Consider the following 26,637-nt stretch of genomic DNA (forward strand, 5'->3'; position numbering starts at 1 on the left):
AAGTTAAGACACTGTTTTCTTTGTCTTTTCTCGTTTTCTTTTCCTTATAGCTATCAAAGCTGTTTTAATTCAGGATATTTTTTGGTCTTCCGTTTGTTATAAAATTATACTTCTGCTCCGTTTGTTATAAAATTATACTTCTGCTCCGTTTGTTATAAAATTATACTTTAAAGGGACATTACTGAGTTTGCTGCAATTTTAAAAATGTTATCGCCTAACTGAGACATTTTAACGATTGTAATTACATATCAAATACACTTCTCTGCATAAAATATCAGTAGCTGTATATTAAACGTGTTTCTGATCGTTCCAATATTTGTACTATAGCTTAAATTTTATTTTATTTCCTAAAATATATTTTTAAAAACAAAATTCAATTTGGGCTTCTTACAGATACACATTGAATATACAGACACTGAAATTCTAAACAAGAAAATATATTTAATATGTAAGTTTAATCTTGGAAATATTTTATTAGTGGGAAACATCTTACAATGTAGTAAACTCAGGAATGTCCCTTTAAACACGTATTGTTTTGTTTTTCCCGCAGGGTATCGACAGTATAAGTGACTACGCCATTTCGTTCCACTACGTTCCGTTTGTTATAAAATTCTCCTTTAAACACGTATTGTTTTGTTTTTCCCGCAGGGTATCGACAGTATAAGTGACTACGCCATTTCGTTCCACTACGTTCCGTTTGTTATAAAATTCTCCTTTAAACACGTATTGTTTTGTTTTTCCCGCAGGGTATCGACAGTATAAGTGACTACGCCATTTCGTTCCACTACGTTCCGTTTGTTATAAAATTCTCCTTTAAACACGTATTGTTTTGTTTTTCCCGCAGGGTATCGACAGTATAAGTGACTACGCCATTTCGTTCCACTACGTTCCTCCTCAGAAGATGTACAGCTTGGAGTTTTATATTTACCACTTGCGGCCGTATGGCGTCATATCCGGAAATCAGCAGCTGAATAAAATACCTGTATCAGAGCAACGGCAGAGTTCCTAACCCACAGCTAACACGTGGGCGTGTTCAGGAGGGAGAGCATTCGCGTACAATTTGACTAGTACCATCGCCTTTTATCATATCACATTCACCAAACATTAGGCACAAAAACCTGTCTAGGGAGGGACCACGATCGGTCGACCTCCTGAACATACAACGTAAATGAAATTGTCGGCAAAAGAAAAGTTAAAGTTTGATTTGTTTAACGATACCACTAGAACACATTGATTTATTAATCATCAGCTATTGAATTTCAAACATTTGGTAATTTTGACATTAGTAGCAAGGGGTCCTTTGTATGCCCAATCCTAAAGACAGGATAGCACACACCATGTCTTTGATATTACAGTCGTGGTGCACTTGCTTGAGCGAGGAATAGTCCGGTGTGATCTCAGCGAGCGGTTTACCACTGGGCTACGTTCCGCCCCGTCGACAAAATAGGGCATGCTAAGCAACCAAATTTGCAATGTTTTTTCAAGGAAGATCACTATCCCACCCACCACACCCTCACCACCTTCCCACACCCAAGTTTACATGTTTATATATTGCCTTCATATTGTCGTCTAGCTGACAGCAATCTGTACTACGATCAATAAACTGAATGACTGTGCAAGAAGAATTTCATAGAAGGCGTTGGTGAGGAAGTTTGTTTTGTTTAACGACAACACTGGAGCACATTCATTAAATCATCGGCTGTAGGACGTCAGATATACTCAAGGATCACGCGTCCGGGCGAAGTGAGCACAAATTTCACTCTGACCAGCCTGACTTCGCCGTGCTAGTCACTTTAAGGCGAAATCTGTTCCGCCTTTATAAAAATAGCCATCATTTGAATGTACACAATCACGGATGAATGGTGAAGAACTTGAGGAACACCTGTTCATAAATAAAAATTAAGTGTGAAGTGTCTGAGAGTTTGAATAGACACTGGCTCCACAAAATCACGCGACAGGCTCACAGATAGATGGTCTTGCTCAGACAACACCCGTATCTGGCACTAATAGTTGGCCTAAACGTCCTACTGACCGTTGAAGCGTATTGTCGGGGGAGTGTGCTGGAACTTGTACAAGTGTGGGGATCTAGACTATGACGAGTGCCTTTTTTAGGGAGTTTGGGTCATGCTCTATCGGAAAATACATTGATAAAAAATATTCGTTTGGAGCAGCAGACCTCGACGTGAAAAAAATGCGGGGAGTAATTAACTAATTTTACGTACACTTTGTCATAATGGTAATATTATGACAATTTTGAAACATATAATCTTCATGTTTTTACATAAACAGCAACTGGTCGTTTCTATGCAGCTTCCTATATACAGGAGAGCACATACCATGGTCTTTAAGATACAAGTCGTGTGGCACTGGTTGTCAAGGTGAAAGTCCCAATAGGTCCCGCTCATAAATGCCGCGAATATGGACAGTAAACTTGTAAATAATCTTATATTAAATAGCGTGCATCTGAATACGGCTTATATGGTTAGTAAACTGGAAAATGCGTTGTCATGCAACCCTTTTCAAGTTATATTTTTGTAATATGTTTCAGTCAAAAGCGATATAGAAACTATCTTGGGAATGGCATAGCCCGCCTAAAGGTAATGTGTTTCAGTCAAAAGCGATATAGAAACTATCTTGGGAATGGCATAGCCCGCCTAAAGGTTATGTGTTTCAGTCAAAAGCGATATAGAAACTATCTTGGGAATGGCATAGCCCGCCTAAAGGTTATGTGTTTCAGTCAAAAGTGATATAGAAACTATCTTGGGAATGGCATAGCCCGCCTAAAGGTTATGTGTTTCAGTCAAAAGCGATATAGAAACTATCTTGGGAATGGCATAGCCCGCCTAAAGGTTATGTGTTTCAGTCAAAAGCGATATAGAAACTATCTTGGGAATGGCATAGCCCGCCTAAAGGTTATGTTTCAGTCAAAAGTGATATAGAAACTATCTTGGGAATGGCATAGCCCGCCTAAAGGTTATGTTTCAGTCAAAAGCGATATAGAAACTATCTTGGGAATGGCATAGCCCGCCTAAAGGTTATGTGTTTCAGTCAAAAGTGATATAGAAACTATCTTGGGAATGGCATAGCCCGCCTAAAGGTTATGTGTTTCAACATTTTAAATAAAATACTTCGATGATATTTCAAAGTCTGCTGTTTCATAGCATTACAATTCTTGTACCTATTGCTGTGAAAATAAACTCAAGTTTATGTGTGACCTGAAGAAGATCTACATCACTGGTTGCTAGTGACTGTGACGTCAGACGCTGTTCCATTGTAAATATTCTTTGCAGGAAGCTATTTTATTTTATTTTTTTTTGCTTTTTTTTCAAAATGTTCAATTCAAAATGCTGGCTAGTTCCGAATGGGAGCGAATAATGGAAAATTAAAAAATAAGAGGTAGATTGATGTTAAAGGAAGTGTAAATGTTATATTTATTCATGCAGTTCAAAAATTATTGCTGTAAATGGATTCTTCGAAAAATACATTGAGCAAAGATCTGTCATGCGCACAACTCATTTCCTAGTGACCTGATAACACTTCGAAGTATCAGGTAGGGGTTATCAGGTCAATAGGAAGCATTGTTGCATGATAAAAAAAATAAAAAATAAATATGTATCAGGCTACTACGTTTTGATAATGTGGTTATGTGGCTCGGTTCGATAACGGTGGAACAGGCTCGCCGAAGACACTTAGTATGTCGGTGGTTCGACTCGCCTCCGGAGGCTTGTTTGATATGTTTATGGTGTGTGGTGAGCTGTTGAAAGATTTGCAATCCGTAAACAGTTATTTTATTTTTGATTTTAAGCTAATTACTATTAATTTATTTTGTGACGCCTTATCTTTTGTAAATATTACGTTGTTTGTAAATATGGGATTTATGAAGATATGTGAATTCAATTTACGCCAATATGTGTAATAAATATATAACAAATTGTGTAGTTCACTGGAATTTGATCCTTTTTCGCACGCACATACAAACACACACACACACACACACACACACACAGAGAGAGAGAGAGAGAGAGAGAGAGAGAGAGAGAGAGAGAGAGAGAGGAAGAGAGAGAGAGAGAGAGAGAGAGAGAGAGAGACAGCGGGACATAGATAGACCGAGAGAGACGCACACACACACAGTGAAAGAGTGAGGGGGGATTCATTCTTATTTGCACGCACAAAACACACACAGAAGATCAGTGGTGGTTCTAATGTGGGTAGGGGGCAAGGGCCAACTACCTCCTAAATTTTGCGAGTTATATTGTAATTTTTATTATGATTTTTTTTTTTTACGTTGGAGTATTTGAGAAATCCCTTCGGAAACGCTTGTGACCTTAGGCCACATGTGAGTGGAGCCCCCCCCCCCCCCCCCGCCCCCCCCTCCAATTTTCTTTTGGATCCGTCACTGAAGATAGAGATGAAGTGACAGAATAGAGGGAATGAGGAGATTCTTTCTTGCACGCACTAACACAGAGAGAGAGAGAGAGAGAGAGAGAGAGAGAGAGAGAGAGAGAGAGAGAGAGAGAGAGGGGAGGGAGAGAGAGGGGGAGGGAGGGGGAGAGAAGAGGGGGGGAGGAGAGGAGGAGAGAGAGAGAGGGTGGGAGAGAGAGAGAGAGAGAGAGAGAGAGAGAGAGAGAGAGAGAGAGAGAGAGAGAGAAAGGTGAAAAATAAAGGGGGTGGGGATGGGAGAGCAATAATGAAAAAATCTCATGCTCAATACATACTAATTTAATACCCTAGTTCTTTATGCACATATACCAACTTCCGGCATTTTCTCTAGTATACAAGAAACGTGAAAATGATGTGCGTTTCATCTATGTGACGATATAATATAATTATTAAGGTATAGTTCACACATTATTACATAGACCTTGCCTATACACTTGGCAATTTCAGTATTTAATATCCTCTATCTCCGCACCGCACCCACCCCACCCCATCATCTATCGCTCTTGCATGGATGAATGAATGAACGTTATCGACATTCTCAGCATAAAAATACAATACACATTGGCTAACTAATACAATATACAAAACGATAACGATTATTGATATCAAGGGAGACAACTCATTTTCAAGTAATAGTTCATACAAAGTTGCGGCCCCTTATTAGTCAGGCTGTTTGGTGAAAAAATTGTGCCATTTTGGCAACAAGCATGAAACTTTCAGGTATGATAGAGTTTGACTAAACGAAAAAAAAATCCAATATGGCCGCCATTTCGTAAAGATTTCATAACAATAATGATAGAAACTGTGTGGGTTTTTTGTTCCTTTCTCGGATTGAGAGACATTATACGAAGAATCATGCAGCGGATGATGTCAAACCGATTGGCACGTGAAAAAATCCAAGATGGCTGCCATGTTTCAAGACGGCCGTCATTCATTACACAACAAAAAAAGGATGTGCAACAGTTATGGAGAATCGGCTGTACTATAGCATGATTCATGAGCTAATCAACTTTTTGTTTTGTATTTTTTAAGAAGAGCTATTCATCTTACACATGCTGTCTTCCAGAAGGGGCTGACCAATTGACATTTGACGAATGGAAAGTTGAGCGATCACACGTGAGTCCTCAGTTTCACTTCTGGTTAATAACACTGGACTTTGAGTTGGATGTTTTCACTTTTGTACAGTCATTACGCGAGGGAAATTTCCAGCTGTACAAGGACGCTTTGACAAAGATCATTCCGTGGTTTTTTGCCTTGGACCATCGTCACTATTCGCGCTGGTTACCTGTTCACCTTCGTGACATGCTTAGCCTTGGATCTAAACACCCTCATCTGGCAAAGGAATTTGAAAATGGGAACTTTGTAGTGCATAAATCATGCAGAGCCTTTTCTGGTATTCCAATAGATCAAGCGCATGAGCAGAACAATAAATGTGTTAAAGGTGACGGTGGAGCCATAGGGCTGACTGAAAGTACATCTGAGTTACTTCGATGGATGGTTGCTGGACCGGAAATTTCCAGACTAATTGTTGAATTTGAAGCTGCAATGGAAGACGGTAATGAAAAAACACCAGATCTTCGTCACCATGAACAGGTCCAAAGCATTCAGCGCTCATTCGAAAAGCAGGTTTTACCCTATTCACTGTTATAGAAACAATGGGTAATCTATTCATGGAAGACAGTCCGGATCTGTTGGTATTGGACACTAAAGATATTGCTGACCAGCGAGTGGTAGATACCGTTCGTAAAGTACAACAGGTCGGAAAGGACAATTTTGAAAGTCTTGTGAATGATCGAATTGCCACGAGCCACAAGTCACTCTTCGAGCCAATATGTCATAAATAATTACCACTCTTCCACTGTCCGCCAGAACGAATTTTATCACATGATAAGCAGCAGATTAACGCACTCAAGAAGAGCTGTGCTCTCTTCTCTCAACTGTACATTTCCAGCCAGGTTCGTGGTTGTAATCTTGACGACTTCTTTCGGCACAAGAATCAGCCATCGCCACCAGCATTGGCTCAGTGTGGCCAGATGCGTTCTGGAACAAATTCGGATCTGGCCACCATTCTTGAAGCCTTGGTAATGTGTCCTCATGACCGACCCCGTGTTGAAGTTCTACTTCTTGACGGCGCTGTTGCTGTGAACTTGTTGAAACCAGGTGCTTGCAAAACATTTCAAGAATATGGAGAAAATGTGTTCTTGAAATATTTAATATCACAACTGCAGGATGTGTGAAAACGGCTTGACATTGTCTGAGATGAATACATCCATGAAAGCCTGAAATCAATGTCGAGAAGCAAACGAGGGAACGGTGTGCGAAGACGCGTGGAAGCAAACAACAGGATTTCCGGAAACTGGAATGCCTTCCTTAGGGTTGGTGAAAATAAGGCAGAGCTGTTCCTGTTCCTTGCAGAACTGTCTATAAGTTTAAAAGTGGGAGCTAAGCAAGTCGTCTCGACACGAGGACATGGTGTTGTGTGCAACTCTGATATCGATACTAGCAACCTATCAGCATGTACACACGAAGAAGCCGATACCAGGATCTTACTTCATGCAGCGGAATGTGCTAAGCAGGGATTCAATACAGTCATGATTAGAACTGTAGACACGGATGTGATGATCATAGCTATTTCCATGTTCCAACATCTGGGAATCAGTGAACTATGGATTGCATTTGGAACTGGGAAGAATTTCCGCTATGTTCCCATACATGGCATTGTGAAAGAGCTGGGACCAACAAAGGCACGATCTCTAATAGCGTTCCATGCCTTTACAGGGTGTGATCAGACCTCTTCGTTCGCTGGCAGAGATAAAAACACAGCATGGCCAACATGGAAGGTGTATGATGAAATCACATCAGCATTTGTTTCACTGAGTTCAATGCCTACAGAAGACAGATTAAAGGAGATCATGCCAGAGATTGAGCGTTTCGTGGCACTCATGTGTGACGGAACGAGTACCTGCACAACTGGCAATGAAGCACGCAAAGATCTATTCACCAGGAAAGGACGAAGTATTGAGAATATACCACCAACGTATGGAGCACTGGTTGAACACACAAAACGGGTGGCATTCCAGGCCGGTTATTGTTGGGGACAGTCCAGACCCTACATTGCCGTCTCCTGCTGAATGGGGATGGACGAGATCAGCTAATGGACCATGGCAACCGTATTGGGCAATGCTCCCAGAAGCATCGAAGGCAATTCAGCAGTTGATCAAATGTGGCTGTAAACTGACAAATGGATGCCGCGGACACTGCAAATGTGTAAAAGCAGAACTCAAATGTACCAGCCTGTGTTCATGCAGTGGTGACTGTGAACGTGATTAGTCATCGTCATGCAGTGTACAGTTCTCTTACCTACTGGTGTGCAAAATTCTATTCTTTACCCTTTGGCTTTTTAAAATTATATAGTGACAAAAAAAATTGAATTTCATACATCGAAATCTATAAAAATAGATAGCGGCCATCTGGAAAATGGCGGCCATCTTGGATCGATTCTACATTGTCGAGTGCATATTTCCTCATAACATACATCACAACTAAAGCTTTTAAGTCGAAAAAAACAAGTTTGTACAGCAATTCATAAGAAAATTCTTATGGAGTGGGAGCCATCTTGAAAATGGTGGCCATATTGGATTTTTTTCAAATGGCCCCATATCTACATTTTTTTCATTTAATCAAATTCTATCATTCCTGAAAGTTTCATGCTTGTTGCCAAAATGGTACAATTCACCCCCAAATTTGCACCAAACTGTTGGACTATATAGGTTAGCTTAATTCTGTCTAAGAAGTGTATTAAGTTAAATATTTAACAAGAATCCTTACAAGCAGGGATCCAAGGACATGGTCTCGGAAATTCTAAGTGACCCCCCCCCCCCCAAATTTAAATGAATGCAATGTATTTATTGTTTTTTAACGGGGAATATGCAATATCTTGTTCAGCTTGATTGTCATTTCTGTACCGGCCTCGGTGGTGCCGTGGTTAGGCCATCGGACATCAGGCTGGTAGATACTGGGTTCGCAGCCCGGTACCGGCTCCCTCCCAGAGCAGATCTTAAGGACTCAGCGGGTAGGTTTAAGACCACTACACCATCTTCTCTCTCACTAACCACAGTAACTAACAACTAACCCACTGGCCTAGACAGACAGACCAGATAGCTGAGGTGTGTGCCCAGGACAGCGTGCTTGAACCTTAATTGGAATATAAGCACGAAAATAAGTTGAACTATAATGAAAATGATATTTCTGTGAAGGTTACAATAGAGATAATGCACGTTAGTTTACTTTTGAATGCATAATATGCCTTTTGTTAAACGTTGCGCCCCCTGCGTAGAAACATCCTGCATCGGACACACACAAACACACACACACACACACACACACACACACACACACACACACACACAGAGACACACACACATACATACAGACACAGACACAGACACACACATACACACACACACACACACATACGTACACACAGACACACAGACAGACACACACACACACATACATACAGACACAGGCACACACATACACACAGACACACACACACACACATACACACACACATACACACACACACGTACAGACAGACACACATATACACACATACACGCACATACACACACGTCATACATACACATACATACACACACAAACGGACACACTAACTCAAACACATACACACACATACACACACTGACACACACACACACACACACACATATATATATACACAGTGACACACAGACTCAAACACACACGCACACACACTCAAACACAAAACACACACATACACACACAGATAGAACAGATAGATAAAGAGAGAGAGAGAGAGAGAGAGAGAGAGAGAGAGAGAGAGAGAGAGAGAGAGAGAGAGAGAGAGAGAGATACAGACAGAGAGAGATACAGACAGAGAGTCACACACATACACAAACACACACACATAGAAACTCGCGCATAAATAGAAACATAACTACAACAACAACATCAATAAAAACAGATATTGAGTGTTGACGATAAATGACAATCAATACACAAATTGCTAAATTTCCGGTGTCAATAGTGATCAGTGTGTAAATAGCTGTGACTGAGGTGCACGTTCGCTGTAGACACAATGGATCAAATAAACCAACAGACAAAAACAAGCGTTATAGTCAAATAATGGAAACGGTCCATAGGGCTGTGGTAAACATGTAGCCAATATTACATTGATCAACCAATATAAAAAAGAACCAACAACAACAAACAAAACGTACATTATGACATGTTTTACAGAAGCAAGTACAGACAGGATAGTACATACCACGACCTTGTTTTACAGAAGCAAGTACAGACAGGATAGCACGTACCACGGCCTTGTTTTACAGAAGCAAATACAGACAGGATAGCACATACCACGGCTTTTGATATACCAGTCGTGATGTACTGGATGTGACGAGAAGTAGAAGGATGATCAGGCCTTGACCGTAACGTTTTCAGTGATTGCTCACAGGGCTATCAGGTTATGACATCTGGTAGCCCTCAGTAAAAATGGGTAGTCCCTTAATTGTAACCAAATTTTAAAAAGAGAAAAAAGCAAAATCAATTATTTTTATTTAAACACCATGTTGATTGTGCAGTAACTGAATGTGCAAAACAAATCTATTATCCCAGCGGACTCTCACGTCCCGCCCCGAGATACACGAGACTAGGTGCTGTGACGATCGCTTTAGCACTGGGACACGTTCCGCCCCGAGATACACAAGACTAGGTGCTGTGACGATCGCTTTAGCACTGAGACACGTTCCGCCCCGAGATACACAAGACTAGGTGCTGTGACGATCGCTTTAGCACTGAGACACGTCCCGACCCGAGATACACCAGACTAGGTGCTGTGACGGTCGCTTTAGCACTGAGACACGTCCCGCCCCCAGATACACCAGACTAGGTGCTGTGACGATCGCTTTAGCACTGGGACACGTCCCGCCCCGAGATACACAAGACTAGGTGCTGTGACGATCGCTTTAGCACTGGGACACGTCCCGCCCCGAGATACACAAGACTAGGTGCTGTGACGATCGCTTTAGCACTGAGACACGTCCCGCCCCCAGATACACAAGACTAGGTGCTGTCCCGCCCCGAGATACACAAGACTAGGTGCTGTGACGATCGCTTTAGCACTGGGACACGTCCCGCCCCGAGATACACAAGACTAGGTGCTGTGATAATCCTCGATATTGTTGCCACCCCTGAACCACAGTGGGTAACAGCATTGTTATAAAATAATAGTGAATGGCGAAGTAGAGATTGTGGCCATACTGAGCATACATAATATTTTACGTCAGCCATTCCTGAAATGGTTAGAGCGATTGATGCACTGGTTTTCACAGAACGTGGAAATAAATGAAACTAGGTTTCAGTATTGGTGTAAATCCAGGACAAAACCCTAGACAAAATGCCTAACGTTTAATTTAAATAGTAAAACATTTTTTCCAAACTCTTATTTCAAATGTGAACAAAACGCCAACCCCTTGTTTCAAATGTGGACAAAACGCCAACCCCTTGTTTCAAATATGGACAAAACGCCAACCCCTTATTTTAAATGGGACAAAATACCAAACTCTTATTTGAATACATTGTTGTCGTCTTATTTTAAATGCGGACAACATCCCAAAATCTTATTTCAAATGTGGACAAACTCCCAACATCTTATTTCAAATGTGGAAACACTCCCAACATCTTATTTCAAATGCGTATAAAACGGCAACGTCTTATTTCTAATTTGGACAAAATTCTAACGTCATATTTCAAATGTGCACAAACTCCCAACATCTTATTTTAAATGCGTACAAAACGCCAACATCTTATTTTAAATGCGTACAAAACGCCAACATCTTATTTTAAGTGTGGACAAACTCCCAACATCTTATTTCAAATGTGGACAAACTCCCAACATCTTATTTCAATTGTGCACAAACTCCCAACATCTTATTTCAAATGTGGACAAAACGCCAATGCTGCTCTAAAATGTTTGTCTCATAAACTGGTGTAACATAAATACTAGTAAACGCAAACTACTCCCTTCAAATAAAAGCCACTGAACTTCATAAGGAAGCTAAACCGGCGTCGTGGTTAGCCCATCGGTCTAGAGGCTGGTAGGTACTGGGTTCGGATCCCAGTCGAGGCATGGGATTTTTAATCCAGATACAGACTCCAAACCCTGAATGAGTGCTCCGCAAGGCTCAATGGCTAGGCGTAAACCACTTGCACCGACCAGTGATCCATAACTTGTTCAACAAAGACCATGGTTTGTTCTATCCTGCCTGTGGGAAGCTCAAATAAAAGATCCCTTGCTGCCTGTCGTAAAAGAGTAGTCTATGTGGTGACAGCGGGTTTCTTCTTAAAAACAGTGTCAGAATGACAATATGTTGGACGTCCAATAGCCGATGATAAGAAAAAAAAATCAATGTGCTCTAGTGGCGTCGTTAAATAAAACAAACTTTACCTTTTTTCAAAAGGAAGCTTACGACCTAATACTAGATGATGATTGTGACGTATGCTACAAGACCAGATGCTGCTGATGATGTATGCTATAAGATTACATAATTACAGTGACGTATGCTACAAGACCAGATGCTGCTGATGATGTATGCTATAAGATCACATAATTACAGTGACGTATGCTACAAGACCAGATGATGATGCTGATGATGTATGCTATAAGATCACATAATTACAGTGACGTATGCTACAATACCAGATGATGCTGCTGATGTATGCTCTAAGATCACATAATTACAGTGACGTATGCTACAAGACCAGATGCTGCTGCTGATGTATGTTATAAGATCGCATAATTAGTGACGTATGCTACAAGACCAGATGCTGCTGATGATGTATGCTATAAGATCACATAATTACAGTGGCGTATGCTACAAGACCAGATGCTGCTGATGATGTATGCTATAAGGTTACATAATTCCAGTGACGTATGCTACAAGACCAGATAATGATGATGATGCATGCTATAAGGTTACATAATTACAGTGACGTATGCTACAAGACCAGATGATGATGATGATGTATGCTATAAGATTACATAATTCCAGTGGCGTATGCTACAAGACCAGATGATGATGGTGATGTATGATATGAGATCACATAATTACATTGGCGTATGCTACAAGACCAGATGATGATGGTGATGTATGCTATAAGATCACATAATTACATTGACGTATGCTACAAGACCAGATGATGATGGTGATGTATGCTATAAGATCACATAATTACAGTGACGTATGCTACAAGACCAGATGATGATCGTGAAGTGGCGACAGCGGGTTTCCTCTCTCAATATCTGTATGGTCCTTAACCATATAACTGTAAATAAAATGTGTTGAGTGCGTCGTTAAATAAAAAAATTCTTTCTTTTTTTAGATGATGATCGTGATATATGCTATAAGACAAGATGATGATGGTGATGTATGCTACAATACCAGATGATGATGGTGACATATGCTATAAAACTAGATAATGATGGTGAGGTATGCTATAATACCAGATGATGATGATGGTTATGTATGCTATAAAACTAGATGACGTATGCTATAAGGCCAGATGATGACGAGGTGTATGCTATAAGACCAGATGATGATGATGGTGTATGTTCCAAGACCAGATGATGATGATGGTTACACGTGCTACAATACCAGATGATGAAGTTAACGTGGGTTGGTAGATATAGACGATTAGTTGCTAATAATCGAATGGAACAGTTCCAGGTGTGGCGGCAGCGGGTTTCACTTCTCATTATCAATGTGGTCATTACAATTAAAGGCGCAGACCCTAGTTTCAGCCCGTAAACATGGACACTAAGAGTAGTTAATCTACAAACCTGCAACACACATTTGGATAAGGATAAGAGAGAAGCTAAAGTATGTGATCTTTAAACAGGGAAATACCGTCAAAAATAACTAGAACTTGTCTTGATAACCATTACTTCGTAGACGAACGTGCATTTTTAAAACCTAAGGTATGTCGCTTTAAGTTCAGCACCGTATAACTGTGGAAGTTTAAACTGTGTTGAGTGTAACGATAACTAAAACATAAAAAAGAAAAACGAATAATTGTGACCTGCATTTTATCAATTAGTCTTGTCTGGTCTCCGTGCATTTCAGGAGAAATAATTATTGTCAAAAGGTTAGACATTTTGATACTACCCACAACAATTTAGGGAACAACAATCCAACCTAGATACAGTTTAATACTAACCAAGTTTTTATGCTATGCTTTTAAATGTATGGCTCTTGCTTTGATCGACTGTTTTAACGAAAATGTTGCATCTCGTTTGTTGTTATTACATATACAGTGATATGGTATTTACCACTGGCATACTGACCCATTATGAATGAAAATGCAACTTATTTTCATAAATACCGCGACATCTACACAGCAAAAACATTCAGTACTTTTAAGTGTTGTAACAGATGTATAAACGGGTTATTAAATGTGTGAATACAAATATTGTTTCAGGTTTGGAATAATAAGCTTACTCACATAATAACAATATGAATCATGTATTTCAAGGAAATAAATACATAAACTGATTCTGATACGTTTTAATGTGAGTCAGTATATAAATGAACTCATAATGCCAAATTGTCAACGAAAACTCGTTATTATCAAACGTTCTCTAAAATGATCACTATGACATTATCAGAAATGAATGAATGTTTAACGACACCCCAGCACGAAAAATACATCGACTATTGGGTGTCAAACTGTGGTAATACAAACAAATAAAGTGATGATCAACATTAATATAAAACTTCAAGATTTAAATAAAAACACAGTGTAAAGAACTGTGTAAAAATACAAATATTACAGATAGATACTGACTTTTATTCAAAATTTTAATTGTATCTCGAAGAAAACAAGGGGATTGGTGCTGTATTGGCCATTCTCAAAGAGAATGTTACACCCCTGCACCACGGTGAGGTTACAGCACGCGCAGGGGACATTATCAGGAATCTCCACCAAACTATGTTCAAATTATTAACTTTACTGTTAATTCTATTTTTAATGTATTATTTTAAAAAATTCCACACGGCTCAATGGGTAGGTGTAAACCACTTGCACCAACCAGTGATCCATAAATGGTTCAACAAAGGCCATGGCTGGTGCTATCCTGCCTGTGGGAAACGCGAGTGCGAGTGCGAATAATTTTTACATGCTCATGTACCACTAGAGTTTCGAGCATGTCCGTCCCGGGGCCTGTCTCTGGGTAGCCAGTGACTTGCTCCGGGACAGAAAAAATTAATGGGACAATTTAGAAATTTACATCCAAAAATTAATTAGTGGGCCTTTTGATGCGCATCTCTAATTAATATAATTAATACAAAAAACTAAATCTACTCATTAGATTTGGTCATTAGATTAGATTGGGCGGTCAAAAATAAATTAGATAGATAGATAACTAGTTTAACGGGGGGGGGGGGGGGGGGGGGAATGGACAGAATTTTTAAAATAGCAATTAGTAGGATTAAAAAAATAATAATAATAAATAAATTTATAAGCATAAAATAAAATGACTGCTCGGCCGAATATTTATATAATTTCGAGCATTTTTGAAGGACAGTCCACAAATAAATAAGAGAAAAACGAGGGGATCGGACTATTTAATAATATTATTAAAAAAGAAGTAATTTCGACATAAAATTTTGAAGGAAGGTCTAAAAGTTTAAAGTCCGATCTATATGGTCAGGGGGGGGGGGGGGGGGGGATAAATTTGAGGTGAGCGGAATTTGGAATACGAATTTAGTAGTTGGTCAAAGACCGAAAGGAAAATGAGCTACAAAAGTTTAAGTCCAAACAATAAAATTAGAATGCTCGACCGAAAAGGTTTTCAGGTTGAACCATAGGGTGTGCAGCTCGTAGTGAGTCCCATCCTGCAGTGGCTTCCATTTCTGGTTGCTGTACCGGCCTCTCAACTTCTTCGTGTCTGTTGTATCCCCTTGGACGTAGTCCCGGAATTGTCTCTTGAGTTTCCCCAAGGCCAACTCCCACGGGTCTATGCCATCCTCTGCAGCAGCCGGGGGATTGTTGGAGCAGGCGGCTTCGACTTAGCAGGGTGGTCGTCTGGTGGTGCGACGGCTTTCCGCTTAGCAGCCACTTAGCTATAGATAACGTCAACCGCTTCACCGGAGTCGGCTTGGGAGTAGAAGTGGGCCGTCGCGGTGGTGACTGGCACATGGCAGTGTCCAGTATCCCGCTGGTGCGTCCGTCGACTTGTCCGCCTGTGGCGAGCTGGTCTTCTGCTGTGTAGATGGAGGGGGCGACGACGCAGATGGAACCGCTGCTGGCGGTTGAGCCGCCAGGTTTGGTTCCCCCTGTGTCGCCCCTGGCGCACGTCTCCTCTCTCCACGTTCTCTTGTCTTCGTCTTCGGGGTATCGAGATCGCAGTACACTAAGGTCACGGTCGCCCTTGATCCAGTGTACGCGACTCGATACTCACGCAGCACGCCGTAACTAGCTTAGTGTGTGTGGGGGGGGGGGGGGGGGGGGGGGGGGGGGGGGGGTAGCTCGAGAGCACAAACAGCAACGTCTTGCTTCATAACGAGTTGAAATCGGAGTGGTGGGAAACGCAAATAAAAGATCCCTTGCTGCCTGTCGTAAAAGAGTAGCCTATGTGGCTACAGCGGGTTTCCTCTGAAAACAGTGTCAGAATGACCATATGTTTGACGTCTAATAGCCGATGATAAGATAAAATAATCAATGTGCTATAGTCGCGTCGTTAAATAAAACAAACTTTACTTCTTACAAAATTCTGAGTGAAAATGACTAAGGCATCTGTTAATCGTGAGTTTTTATTGCATTGGTAATTTCTGCATTTATGCCAATTTTATTTTTAAAATGCGTCTGCTTAAGACATTGCAGACCAAACATATATTAGCTTCCTCATATAGAAAACATACGCTTAGCCACCAATATTGTGGATGTATCCCAGTCAGAAACTGAGAAAATATATTTCTTATTTCAGTAGGTTTATGGTGGCCATCTTGAACTTCTGTGTAATATTGCATAGAATCCGGGTAACAATTGTTGTCGTATAATGAAGCAGATATTTATGCATTTATAAAAAACAGTGTCTCATAGACAGCTAGAAGCTGAACTAATAATGCTATGTATAATTCCCTTACAGTATGTTTGTCTTATTGGGAACCATGTTGAATTTATTTTATATACTATTCAAAAACGTAGGGGAACCTGAAATATTTATGTTAATATCAACTATTAGACCGAAAATACGTTTTGACCACAGACTTCCTAATAAAGGACGCTCAACACATCGAAACACATTCCATAGTTTGCACATACATCACGCAGCTGCCCCGTACACGTGCGTGGGGTGTCATTCTCGATTTTGACAATTTCCAGGAAGGTCCATTAATCACTGTGAAACATTATTACTGTCAATCTGTTTCATTCTGTTGATCATACAGTTGTTACTGTTTTGTGTTTAGTCATTTTTATTGTTTGAATTTGTGATTTATTAATACAAAAAAACGTCAACTTTCAAATTTCACTTCTGACACCAAATCGTCCTTCAAGATCTTTGGTGGTCATAAAACCTACTGTAATACTGAAATACCGGTTGTAATGTTTGCTCAATTAATTCACTATTATCATATAACCATTCCCCACAGCTAATATACCTTACAATTTCGGCAATTGTAAATTCTTATTAGAGTTCCCCTACTTTTTTGAAGAGTATTATATACCTAACTAAAACTCTTCAAATGTAATATATATTTATTTATTTATTTATTTATTTATTTATATATATATTTATTTATTTATCATATAATATCTTACATTTTCAGTGATATTTTTCAGATCACATACTTTAAGAATTTGATAACTTTTCAAATTAGATGTAAATTAGTCGAGATCTCGGCACTAGGTTTATTGACATTTAAGCAAACGTACTTGGGTGACACTCCATGATTGACGTATGCATTCATAGTCATCAAATAAAAACATTTCAATGGCAATTTGACACTGAAAGCTGTCCAGCATTCAAAAAACAAAAAACATTAGGCATAACTTTATTTTGATGTAAGGACATCCAAACTGACGCCATTCGAGTTTGACGTCGTTTCCATTCACAAATACACCGCGCCACATACTTTTACGTCATTTGAATATCTAGTAATGGCGGACTGGAATTAAAGTTGCGTGTACAGTTTACAAAAACACGTTGTATTAAGCTTGAACTTATATGATAAAGAGATTATTACTCTCGTGTATTTTGGTATCGTCATTATTATATATTAGGAATAAAAATAATGTATTATGCGAGCCATACCGAAAAACACTCTGGTAATAACCTCTCTGTATCAATTCCTAGACATATGAAACAGGAATAGCTACTATGAATGCACCTCAATTAGAAGTCTAGACATTACGTTGCATGTTTTAGTATATAATGTGGCCGCCATCTTTAAGCTTCAAGGATAAATAATGGCAATATAAGTTGGTAAGATATTTGTATTTTGAAATCAGTATCTTCAACTGAGTTGCCATTATCGGCATACAATGCCCTGAGCCCCGTTCCGCGAACCGCTCTTAGTCCTAAGAGCACCTTAAGTGCATAACTACCTTATGTAACTAAGATGATCTTAGCGCTAAAATCGCTTAGTGAAATGGGCCCCTGGGGAGTACCTTTTTTTCAAAATATGGACTAATCTAATACTGTTACTAATAGTATTAATGACGTCAGTACTCAGATTACAGTAACTTTAAAATCAAATTACTAGCTGTTCTACTATGTGTATTTTCTAAATGTTTAAAGGGACATTCCTGAGTTTGCTGCATTGTAAGATGTTTCTCTTAAAGGGACATTCCTGAGTTTGCTGCATTGTAAGATGTTTCTATTAAAGGGACATTCCTGAGTTTGCTGCATTGTAAGATGTTTTAAAGGGACATTCCTGAGTTTGCTGCATTGTAAGATGTTTCTCTTAAAGGGACATTCCTGAGTTTGCTGCATTGTAAGATGTTTCCGACTAATACAATATTCCTACTATTAAACTTACATATTAAATATATTTTCTTGTTTAGGATATCAGTGTCTGTATATTCCATGTGTTTCTGGTCGTCTTAATATATCATTCCAGACTAAATTCTAAGCAAACACTACTACTCTCATTACGTTTGCAGTTTGTCATAGATATACCATATACTTGGGCATGAATTGCCTGCACTATTCCGTGGAATTCAGATTTAAAGACTCAAATCTTAATTATGTGATGTAGATGTATAAATCATCAAAATGCACGCATCAGAAAACACAGGCCACTGACATCTTTATCTTTTTATAGTTCTTATTACATGCAAATATGTACATTATTCATAAACCGTATGAAACCTGACATATCGTCCAGGTTTGTGAGTTTCTGTGTGTGAGTTGATTAGATTAAAATAACTTGAAATGTTTTTGTGAATATCCCCAACTTACCAGCAACTGCTAATACATTACCAAAAGATCTTGGTGTGCTCGGAATAGACAAAACTGTTGTCGCGCCCAAATTAATGACATATAAAGCCCCGAGGCAGACATAAGTTTATTTCTTTCAGATCACCAAACGGTGATACTTTGAGATGGTTTACAGACATATATTTCGACAGCTGCAGTGTACTATTAACAAGTTATGTTATATAGTAATTAATTATGATATATAATAATAGCAATAATACATAAATGGGTATAATTATTGTATATGAATAATTTTAAAGACAGCAGTGTATTCTAAACGTGAAATATATAATATAATACTACACTGGAAATAATAATAATAATAATAATAATAATAATAATATATACATGGGTTGTTGGTTTTTTTTTTTTTTTTTTTTTTTTTTTTTTTTTGGGGGGGGGGATAAAAACGGTGTTAATCACATTGAGGAACATATATAATTTCTTTGTAGTTTTTAGAATTAAATAACACGAAAAGTGTACATGTCCACCTAAGTACGAGCACTTGCTTTGCGCAATATCCTTTCGACTCTGCCTTATGCAGAGATACGATTTTTATCAGGGAATAGGGTTTTGTCGCTCAGACTTCTAAACTGTTTACGACATACAGAGCGATTTTGATGACGAAAATAGCATATTAAAGATACGTTCTTGTTTAGAATATCAGAGTTTGCATAAACATTGTGTTTGTTATTGTTCTAATGTTTGTTGTACATGTACTCATCCGAAACCATATATTACCTTTGTAGGTACGAAGTTTGTTTTGTTTAATGGTACCACTAGAGCACACTGATTATTAATCATATTGACATATAGTCTTAGAGAAAACCCGCTACATGTTTCAGTTAGTAGCAAGGGCTCGTTTATATGCACCATCCCACAAACAGAATAGTTCGTACCACAGCCTTTGAAATACCAGTCGTGGTGCATTGGCTGGAACGAGAAATAGTCCATTGGGCCCACCGACGGGGATCGCATCAAGCGAGCGCTTTACCACTTGGATACATGCCGCCCCTTCGTACATACGTACGCACGCACGCACACACACACACACACACACACACACACACACACACACACACACATACAAATATACATATATATATATATATATATATATATATATATTACCCATATGGTTAAAAATATCTTGATACATATCAAAGTGATACCCCACTAGAATGCCAAGTGGGACGTAACACATTTGACGTCACGCGATGACGTCATCAATTGGTGCGCTACAACCGTACACTGTAAGTTACAGGAACGTCAGCCAAACGAGTTCAGTGATGTAAATTAAGCTCTGTTATGGGTAATAAATAGGATATTAAACTCGCTACCGTTTCGAATCATGTTTATGTTCCCCGCTAAAGCTCGTGACAATTGAAAATTATTTCACTCGGGACATACATATGATACGAAATGGAAGCTCGTTTAATATCCTATAAATAGATATATATGGCTGCAAATTGAGGACAGACCCTTCATTGTATATGCTGACGTCCAAAAGCAACTTCACAAGGCTTGACATTGTATTATAGAAAATCAAGACACCGTATGGTGGGATATGCAGGTGTCTGGAAGTTCAACATCTAAACGCCACAATGCACTTCGTGATACATGCAAAGTGTTTGTAAGATGGTTTCTAAATTGTTTGTTTTTTTCGATTAGCAAAGATATAATCAAATGTGTGTAGTTTCGTTTGAACGTCAGGATGTTTTAAATCATACCATTTGAATCCCGTTAGCTGTAGTGTCAATTATAATTATCAATGTCGTGTAAACATGTTAGATCCCTTTTGACATCAACTGGATGGGTATGGAAATCACAGGATGATACAGTCACACTAGTGGAAACTGACATACTGCTCAACGTGGTACCCTATGAGTACAAAGAAGATGAATGTAGAATCATGTTTAATATCTTGTAAACGTTTCAGACCCGTTTTGACACCAACTGAACGAGTGTGAAGACCATAGAATGATAGAAAGAAAAGAAAGAAATGTTTTATTTAACGACGCACTCAACACATTTTATTTTACGGTTATATGGCGTCAGACATATGGTTAAGGACCACACACATATTGAGAGAGGAAACCCGCTGTCGCCACTTCATTGGCTACTCTTTCCGATTAGCAGCAAGGGATCTTTTTATATTCACCATCCCACAGACCGGATAGCACATACCACGGTGTTTGATATACCAGTCGTGGTGCATTGTCTGGAGCGAGAAATAGCCCAATGGGCCTACCGACGGGAATCGATCCCAGACCGACCGCGCATCGAACGAATGCTTTACCACTGGGCTACGTCCCGCCCCGTACAGAGAAAATGAATGTAGAATCGTGTTTAATATCTTGTAAACGTTTTAGATCCCTTTTGACATCAACTGGATGGGTATGGAAATCACAGGATGATACAGTCACACTAGTGGAAACTGACATCCTGCTCAACGTGGTAGCCTGTGAGTACAAAGAAGATGAATGTAGAATCATGTTTAATATCTTGTAAACGTTTTAGACTCCTTTTGATACGAACTGAATGGGTGTGAAGATCATAGAATGATACTTTCACATTGATCAGTGGAAACTGACACTTTTTCAAACTTGGTATCATGTGGGGACAAAGAAGATGAATGTAGAATCATATTTAATATCTTGTAAACGTTCTAGACCTCTTTTGACACCAACTGAATGGGTTTGAAGATCATAGAATGATAGAGTCACATCTGTGGAAACTGACATCCTGCTCCACTTGGTATCCTGCGGGTACAATGAAGATGGATGTGGGATCATGTTTTATGAGTGCAAGAAACTTTTAAAGTGACAGATCATAGTCTTGAAACGCTACAGCGTATTATTTTTATTGCTGAAATCAGACATCACTTAGATTTTGTTGTTTTGATCATCCATTTCCGTACACCCGAAATGTTTCGGGTCATCCTGGTGTTTCTAATAGCATGGAATACATTTTTAATATTAAAAAAACAAAACAAACGCACGCCACTTTGAGAAGTAACGGTTATGAAGACGAGCGCTAACCTACTTTTTAAATTTCATTTCCTCGTTTAAACGTCAGAGTCTGCTGTAACTTTATTCAAATGTGCTACAGGTTTATAGATTAACAAAACTTCACGGGAAGCGGGACGTAGCCCAGTGGTAAAGCGTTCGCTTGCTGCGCGGTCAGTCTGGGGTCGATACCCGTCGGTGGACCCATTGAGCTTTTACTCGCTCCAGCCAGTGCACCACGACTGGTATATCAAAGACCGAGGTATGTGTTATCCTGCCTGTGTGATGGTACATATAAAAGATCCCTTGCTGCTGATCGAAAAGAGTAGCCCATGAAGTGGCGACAGCAGGTTTCCACTCTCAATATCTGTGTAGTCCTTAACCATATGTCCGACGCTATATAACCGTAACTACAATGTGTTGAGTGCGTCGTTAAATAAAACATTTTATTTACGGTTATATGGTGTCTGACATATGGTTAAAGACAACACAGATATAGAGGGAGGAAACCCGCTATCGCCACTTCATGGGCTACTCTTTTCGATTAGCAGCAAGGGATCATTTATATGCACCATCCCATAGACAAGATATCACATAGCATGACCTTTTCTACTGGGCTGCGTCCCGCCCGCTATGAAAATGGAGATCATGCAGTAATAGTATTGAATATTCATGAACGACAATACTCTATGATAAAAATAGATGATGGTGGCCATTTTGGACGCCATTGCCAATTCACAAGTTATTTCCCCTATAACTAAAATTTGGTGTGTGTCCCGTTGACTATTGTTTTCGGGTAGCAGCAGATCAACAAAAACTAAAATTGTCTTTGATTTACTAACAAAGTAATGCCAATACCCAATTAACGTACAGGTTTAGGCAGGTAAGAGTTGGAGATCTGAAATATACACATATGTTCAAAGCTTTCTGTCTCTCCAACATAGAGAGATCGACTTGGATCCTGGACTGTTATCTCTTCGTGGATGTGTAGGTAGGTTTCGTGTGTTTTAACATACTCTTGGACACCTTATCTCAAAGTTTCAATTTGTTACCAATTTCTTCCAGATTGTGACTATTTGAAGCTATTAAAGGGACATACCCTAGTTTGTAAACACTAAGGCATATATTTTACTATTAGAGCCGTTTTTGATAACTGAAATCATACTTAGATTTTATGGTTTAGATTATCCATTTCCGTACGTTCGAAGTATTTGTGGTCATCCTGGTGTTTTTAATATCACAAAATGCATTTCTCATATTTTTTAAAAACGCACGTGCGTCTGAGAAGTAACAGTTATGGATTCGAGTTTTAGTCTATTTTTAGAGGGTATTTCACCATTTTCAAAGTCACAGACTCATGTTTTACTCAATTGTAACTTTATCCAAATGTGTTACAGGTTTGTAGATTAACTAAACTTAGTGTTAGTTAAAAGTAGGATATGTCCCTATACGCAAAGGGTGAAAGCTAAATGTGTTATATATAAATATGTACGGTATGCGTGAAAACTTGCGTACGCTATTTGTGGTATTTTGTAGTAGAGAAATATTTGTTTCTATATGAAGAAAACCATACCAGTGTGAGAAATATGGCGCCTGTTATGTCTGTTCGTCGTCAGTTTAACCGAATAGTTGTCATAGCAGTCAATCATCCCTGTGACTTTTATCACTGGTACCATAAAGAAAAGGGCGTTTCCTGATAATTGCTACCAATGTTTCTATCATTTCTTTGCGTAACGGTTTTCTTCATGACATCTTGACTGAATATAAAAGTCAAAGTTTGTTTTGTTTAACGATACTACTAGAGCACATTGATTCATTTATCATCGGCTATTGAATGTCAAATATATGGTAATTCTGACATTGTCTTAGATAAGAGAGGAAACCCGCTACATTTTTTTTAATAGTAGCAAGAATGATTTATATGCGCCATCCCACAGACAAGATAGCACATACCACAGCATTTTATATATCATTTGTGGTGCATTAGCTGAAACGAGATATAGCTCAATGGAGCCACCGAAGGAGATCGATTCTAGATCGACACAGCATCAGGCAAGCGCTTGACCACTGGGCTACGCTTTATAACTGGTATATCAAAGGCCGTTGTATGTGCTATCGTAGCGGCGGAAATGAATGAATGAATGAATGAATGAATGTTTAACGACACCCCAGCACGAAAAATACATCGGCTATTGGGTGTCAAACTGGTAAATGCAAACATGAAGTGAATGAATGAATGAATGAATGAGTAAATGAATGAATGTTTAACGACACCCCAGTACGAAAAATACATCGGCTATTGGGTGTCAAACTATGGTAATGCAAACAAATAAGGTGATGATCAACATCAATATAAAAATTCAAGATTTAAATAAAAACAGTGTAAAGAACTGTGCAAAAATACATATATCACAGATAGATACTGACTTTTACTCAAAATTTCAAATTGTGCTGTATTGGTCATTCTCAAAGAGAATGTTACACCCCTGCACCACGGTGAGGTTACAGCACGCGCAGGGGCCTAGCGGCCGGATGGCGCATATAAAACATCCCTTGCTACTATGGCATACGTCATGGTGACGTCTTAGCTCACGACGGTTTTATGATATCGTAGCACTGAGATAGCTTCGAAAATCTGTAGGCTGGACTATTAGGCTACTACACACATTATTCAAGGTGATCTAGTGGTGTTGTTAAACAAAACAAACAAACTTCTTCCAATAGCCGAAGATTAATAAGTAAAGGTGCTTTAGTTGTGTCGTTACCGACGTCATATAACCGTAAAACCGGCCTCGGTGGCGTCGTGGCAGGCCATCGGTCTACAGGCTGGTAGGTACTGGGTTCGGATCCCAGTCGAGGCATGGGATTTTTAATCCAGATACCGACTCCAAACCCTGAGTGAGTGCTCCGCAAGGCTCAATGGGTAGGTGTAAACCACTTGCACCGACCAGTGATCCATAACTGGTTCAACAAAGGCCATGGTTTGTGCTATCCTGCCTGTGGGAAGCGCAAATAAAAGATCCCTTGCTGCCTGTCGTAAAGAAGAGTAGCCTATGTGGCGACAGCGGGTTTCCTCTAAAAACAGTGTCAGAATGACCATATGTTTGACGTCCAATAGCCGATGATAAGATTAAAAATCAATGTGCTCTAGTGGCGTCGTTAAATAAAACAAACTTTATAACCGTAAATCAAATGTGCTGAGTGCGTCGTTAAATAAAACATTTCCTATCTTTCTTAGTTGTGTCGTTAAACAACAAAAAACTCTTGACTGAAGTCACCTGCCATTTTTTGCCCAGTGAGGCAGGTTCTTGAAGCATGAAGTGCCAAGTGATACAACGTGTATACTTGGGTTATTTTTATCTCTCATAAATCAGCGACCGAGAGAGAAAGAGGGATAGAGAGAGAGCGAGAGAGACTCATCCATGACGGGATGTCAACCGTGACACGTTCTGACAACCAGGTTCACGAAAAGTTGCACGACAGAATAATGCGACACGAAAAGTCGTGTCCTCTTAATTAATAGCAAAGAAAATAAATTTAGCTTTTCTAAGGACGACAGCCGTAATAGAAACTGGCCTATGTTTGTAGTCATTAAAACTAGAAAAGCGGATACATATATTCGCATAATACCATAATGCTACAATTATAAGCCATTCCCTCTTTAAAAGTGACAGACTCTAGGGTTTTTAAAAAAACACAAAAAAACAACAACACTATGGCATATTTTTCAAGGACATTTTATGACATTTGGACTCAGACAGTGTTTAGATTTGATTGTTTAGATTATCTATTTCCGTATATCCAAAGTGTTTCTGGTCATCCTGATGTTTCTAATACCATGAAATGCATTTTTTTTTATATTAAAAAACAAACAAAAAAACAAACAAACAAACACCGCACATACGTCTGCAAAGTAATGGTTATCTAGACGATCTCCAGTCTACGTTTTAGGGTATTTTCCAATTTCAAAGAAATAACTGTTTTATTTAACGACGCACTCAACACATTTTATTTACGGTTATATGGAAGGAAGGAAATGTTTTATTTAACGACGCACTCAGCACATTTTATTTACAGTTATATGGCGTCAGACATATGGTTAAGGACCACATAGATATTGAGACAGGAAACCCGCTGTCGCCACTTCATGGGCTACTCTTTTCAATTAGCAGCAAGGGTTCTTTTATATGCACCATCCGACAGACAGGGTACTACATACCACGGATGTCAAACATTTGGTAATTCTGACATATAGTCGTAGAGAGGAAACCCGCTGCATTTTTATAGTAGTAGCAAGGGATCTTTTATATGCACCATCCCACAGACGGATAACACATACGACAGCCTTTGAAATACTAATCGTGGTGCACTGGCTGGAGCGAGAAATAGCCCAGTGGGCCCACTGACGAGGATCGATCCCAAACCGACCGCGCACCAATCGAACGCTTTACCACTGGGCTACGTCTCGCCCCTTTCCAATTTGAACGTCGCATACAGTTCTTTCACTATGTTACAGACGCACACTATATATCACGCCACCAAGCATAGCGAGGGTGGGGATGACATCTTAACATTTAAGCTTTCTTCAAGAAAGTTTCAAGTTTGTTTTCTTAAATAATAGCATCACTAGAGCACATAGATTCAAACAGAGGGGCGGGACGTAAC

General features: G+C 39.3%; 1 protein-coding gene across 4 annotated transcripts in view; it reads left to right on the top strand.

Moving 5' to 3' along the window:
* The window catches only part of LOC121373291 (glycoprotein-N-acetylgalactosamine 3-beta-galactosyltransferase 1-like), a 45,272-nt gene extending 42,389 nt beyond the window's left edge, over positions 1-2,883 (top strand). For 3 of the 4 annotated variants that reach the window (XM_041499824.1, XM_041499826.1, XM_041499825.1), the window contains exon 4: positions 845-2,883. In XM_041499824.1, coding sequence (XP_041355758.1) covers positions 845-1,009 — 165 coding nt within the window. In that variant the 3' untranslated portion in view covers positions 1,010-2,883. The other variant, XM_041499827.1, reaches the window with a different exon arrangement.
* Positions 2,884-26,637: the final 23,754 nt, after the last annotated feature.

The sequence above is a fragment of the Gigantopelta aegis genome, chromosome 5 (genome assembly GCF_016097555.1).
Source record: "Gigantopelta aegis isolate Gae_Host chromosome 5, Gae_host_genome, whole genome shotgun sequence".
NCBI lineage: Eukaryota > Metazoa > Mollusca > Gastropoda > Neomphalida > Peltospiridae > Gigantopelta > Gigantopelta aegis.